Below are 4639 nucleotides of genomic sequence, written 5' to 3'. Positions count from 1 at the left end.
CTTTTCCAAAGGAATTGAAGTTAATTTGTCAAATAAGTACTTTGTTTGGTAGATTGCTAACATTTTAGACTGAAGTTCGCTTATGTTTTCTTGTATTCGCACTGATGAGATGATTCATTCTTGTGGTTTTGTCAGGAGACATCTTTGCACTCTTGCAGGTTATCATGATCGGACAATATTTTCAGCCCATTGGTCAAGGTAATGGAACATTAATAAATAGTCCCAATTGTTCATGGTCTGTGGTCAAGATTACAAAATATAAGATAGAACCAAGATGAACTATTTAATCTGGCATGTTACTCAATTTACTTAAGATTTTTTGTTCAGTATAAGGTAATGTAGTAATCTGGGAAATATAAGGTAAACATGACCACATTGATTGATTGAGTTAATTAGTTTTAGTTAATTTATTATTGATTCACCAAATATATTCTACTTATCAATTTTATTTTTTTTAATTCTGAAATCGTGGAATGTGTATTGATCTATGCATGTTTGAATATAGATATAAATTGAGTTCTTTTTATATCCATATCTAATAGACCTTTTTTTTTTTTGAGGGCTACCACATCTTATCCCGAATCTGGATTTATTTTTAAGTGAAAAATGACAGGGAAAATATCATTGCTAGTGGAGCTGCTGATGATGCCATAAGATTTTTTGTGGAGAATGATGATAAAGATGGTTTGGTATGTCACAATCATTCAACCCCTCATTTAATGTTTTAGCATTCGTGTCACCATGAAATAGCCTAATATCTGCTTTGTTCTCGAAGTAAATTGATAATAAATGTATCTGTACTGCTAGGTGTGAACTGTGGATGATTAATTTATTGCTTAATAACATTATTTTGTCCCCTTTTATAAAACAATTCACGTGGTTTTCGAAGAATTCTAAATTCGTGTTTCCTTTGCTTCATATGTAGCTGTTAGTGGCAACCTTATTGAGTGCTTTGGTGATTGGGGTGGCTCTGTATTTGCTTATTTGGTTTGGAGAATATTAATTAACCCAACTGTGTCCTTCATTTTAGGTTGATGGACCTTCGTATAAATTGCTTCTGAAGAAAGACAAGGCCCACAACATGGATATAAATTCGGTGCAATGGAGCCCTGGGGTAAGATTTCTCTTCTAGAGATTGTTAAAGTTCTGTGAGGTCCTGTTCTTTTCCTTGTGAATTGAGGACTTGGACTCTAGATTTCTTGGGATCTACTAGAATCCAGTATTCTTGTGTCTAAAGTTATAGGTAGTTTGCCATTCAAAGGCCTTAAGAACTAAGTTCCATGATTCCTAACTGCTACCATTAGTGCACCTCTGCACAAGCGGCTATCACCACTGGTCCTGCTTCTGTCACCATACGTTCTGCTGTGACAGTTGCTGTCACCGTCAGCACCCCCACTAACATATTCAATACTACCCCTACCACCACAATCATCTTGGACATCACCGTCATCACAGTAACACTCCACTACTACCACCAGGTCGACCACTGTTGCTTCCCCCATACCATTAAACGGTGCTAATGATCTTCTGAGTTCTGAGTAGTTATTACCTACTAATTTAGATGCACATAATTTATTGGTCGCATAAAGTTGCTTGCAGCAGCTCCGTTACCATTTCCATTTTCCCTCATTCTTTTTTGGATTACTTAAATTTGTCTCCTCTCTTTATGCATAATTTCTTGTTCAGTAGTCATGCATGTCCTAACTTTAACATTAACCTTGTAAATTGCTGCTGAATTTTTTAGGAGGAACAGCTTCTAGCTTCTGCAAGTGATGATGGGACAGTTAAAATATGGGAGCTGACATCTGTATGATGCTGAAAGAGCCTATTTTTTGGCTGGTAAAACAATGTGTAATTGAAAATAAATTATTTATCTTCTGTATTGGTCTCAGTTTTTGGAAAATCATGAAATTTAGCTTAGTTGATTATTAGTGAGATGTGCCTTTTGATTAATGTAAAGAGGATGTAATGAAATCTTTATGAAAACGAAGATGGTGAAGCTTATAGTATTGATTTATAGGTTGGCTAACAAAATTGCTTTCAGAGACAGATTGCATTCTTCTAGCTCTCTCTTCCTCTCTGGTTGTCGATTCCTCGTTATCCTTCATTCCTTCCAATTGACAATGGATGCTGACATTGTGTTATAAATGATCGAATATGGTTTAAATGTGTTGAGCCACACCCAATTTGAAAACAATAAAATTATTTGAACCAGATGACAACGTAGACTGCTTAACTAAGGTGAGATTCCCTTAATACTAGTAAGCAAGTCAGCAATTCTTCAATGAGTCAGCTAACAATCAAATTCTATTTTTAATCACCATTTGGTTTAGTAGATGATATCTAGATTTTTTTTGTTAGAGAAAGTCATGACTCATGAGTTTAAATCTTACAGACGACAGTTTAACTAATAATAATTAAAAAAAAAAAAAAATCAATCAATCTCCATTGCTGGATGGCTGATATGAAACCAATGACTGCCATAATTTCTCAAATTACCCAAACAACCTGCTTCATCTTCCCAACATTCCATGCCCAATTTGTTCTTGAGAGGCCGTATGACTTACACTTAACAGCCTCCTTGTTTGCAGGAGGCCCCCTCTCATCTAGAGATCATTGTTTCCCCCATCTATTTTGGTGGTAGTTGTTTGTAGACTTGCAGCAAAACCTAACAATCTATAAGAAAAATAAAATGACAGCAATTTTTATCTTTCAAACATTCATTGTCATTCTTAGAATGATGCCAGACTCGTATTAAAACTTTAAAAGTATTAATTTTTAGATTATCAATGATGTGTCGGTGATTCACATTTGAACTTATTTTGAACCTCATTTATTTCGTAACTCAGAATGAGATTAGCAAAACAAATGCACTATTTTAGGGGGAAATATATATAATCAATCTCAGCAATAGAATATATTCCCATTATATAAATATATAATGTTTTCAGTATCAATAATCATCCAAAAAAGGCCTGTGTATATGATCACAATTAATAAAAACAATATAAAGAGCTAGACCTTAGAAAATAATTGAGAAATATATATATATATATATATTAATTCAACACCTGTTTTCTATTCTTAACCTGCCTGAATTTTCTCTCCTTCCTTCTTCAACCAAAGCAGTACGAGCAGACATAATCCCAGTGGGGAACAAAGAAGCATCAAAAGCAGAACAATCAATCCAATCCTGCAGTAGCTCCTCCTGACCCCATATGTCAGGAATCCAAACCTGACCTGACACCTCAACTCTGTGCTTCTTCAACCTCTCACGCCCAATATCTTCTGCTGCAACATCATCCACTGCTGTAGCTGAAGCTGAAGCTGAAGCCACACCTTCCAATGCAATTTCTTCTCTGTCTGACTCACCATTTTGGACCCTTCGATCATCATCATCATCTTGGTTTCTCTTTGGAGATGTGGTAGTACTGCTTAGAATACTTGTTCCTTGCTCTATACCATTACTAATGGACTGAGAGATTTGCTTGGGCTCTGCTAGTACTGGAGCTGATGGAGGACTACTTTGCTCCATATTGGGTTTCAAAGAAGCTTGGAGATGAGCCATTGTTTGAGAGGGTTTTTCTTTCATGAATTTGTTGTACTGAAAATAAATGTGTGCTAGCTATAGCAGCTCGATCGATCTGTTGCTTCTTGTTGATCAGATTGTTTCAAATGTGGCTGGCTGTCCTTGAGTTGAAACAAGTAGGGCACATATGGCTAGCTAGAGGGGACTTTAATATATGTGTTAATAATGCAAGAAGAGAATGGGTGGGGAGTTGGTTTACACGTCAACTCCTTAATGTTTTTCTCTTTTTTCTATGGTAAGTGACAAATGTACGTGTCTTGTTCAGTTGTTTGAGATTGGAATCCAATATGTGTGGCTGCTTATAAGTTGTGATTGTTAAAACAAAAAAGAAAGGGAAAGATATATAGAAGTTCATGTCTTAATTAAACACATGGGTAGAAGTTATTTTTTAAAATCCGCTTGCAAGAAAATGGTATTTAATTTGATACCAACTTAATTTGATATTATATTAAACATAAGGATATAATATATCCTTGAAAATCAGCTTGCACTATGGGACACTATGCTAATAGAATAGAGTTTTGGAGGATTAGTGAGGTTGACGTTGATTTTGGGCAGCATAAATACGACGTTGGGTTTGGGCCAAAGGGGTTGTAGAATTGTATTTGGGGGGAATATATATATATATATATATATTCAATTAAAATTTGCATACAACTCAATTTTATTCAATACAAGATGGAGACCTTCTTGGGGTTTTCAAATAGATATTTTTTCTGGTATAAAAAAACTTAGCTATCCTGGGGATACCACCTGTGTGGTATCACCATAGAGAGAGAAAGAGAGAAAGAGAGAAAGGAAGAGAGAGAGAGAGAGAGGAGGAGGAGGAGGAGGAGGAGGATGGGGATACCATACCACCTGTTGGTATCCCCAGGATATTCAAGTCCTTCTCTTTCAGAAATACACCGTGAGTATTAGTAGTCCTTCGTTTTAATTGGTTGTCATTTAATTCCAAATTTATTCTTTTCACTTCACATAAACACTTTGTTTATGTGTACAATGCATGTACGTATATAGTTGCATCTAGTCGATCACCTAGAATTTGCATGA

The 4639-nt window shown here is 35.5% G+C and overlaps 2 protein-coding genes across 2 annotated transcripts in view; one reads left to right on the top strand and one right to left on the bottom strand.

The window, feature by feature from the left end:
* Nucleotides 1-2047, top strand: part of EMB1345 (Transducin/WD40 repeat-like superfamily protein) — a 5491-nt gene extending 3444 nt beyond the window's left edge. Inside the window, exons 7-10 of the mRNA XM_086249208.1 lie at nt 136-198; nt 614-689; nt 1031-1114; nt 1745-2047. Of these exons, the coding sequence (XP_086105334.1) occupies nt 136-198; nt 614-689; nt 1031-1114; nt 1745-1813 (292 nt within the window). The 3' untranslated portion in view covers nt 1814-2047. The remainder of the gene's footprint in view (nt 1-135; nt 199-613; nt 690-1030; nt 1115-1744) is intronic.
* Nucleotides 2048-2893: 846 nt separating this feature from the next.
* On the bottom strand, nt 2894-3753 carry LOC147282037 (uncharacterized). Its single transcript, XM_086249210.1, has one exon. The coding sequence runs from the start codon at nt 3590-3592 to the stop codon at nt 3065-3067; it is 528 nt and encodes a 175-aa protein (XP_086105336.1). The 5' UTR covers nt 3593-3753; the 3' UTR covers nt 2894-3064.
* Between the last annotated feature and the right edge of the window lie 886 nt (nt 3754-4639).

The sequence above is a fragment of the Dryas octopetala genome, chromosome 6 (assembly GCF_963921425.1).
Source record: "Dryas octopetala chromosome 6, drDryOcto1.1, whole genome shotgun sequence".
Taxonomy (NCBI): Eukaryota; Viridiplantae; Streptophyta; class Magnoliopsida; order Rosales; family Rosaceae; genus Dryas; species Dryas octopetala.
This window is presented reverse-complemented; position numbering and strand designations above follow the sequence as displayed.

Excerpts from the sequence above, each read along its gene's own strand:
- LOC147282037 (XM_086249210.1), bottom strand. The coding sequence starts at position 3,592 with ATGAAAGAAAAACCCTCTCAAACAATGGCTCATCTCCAAGCTTCTTTG.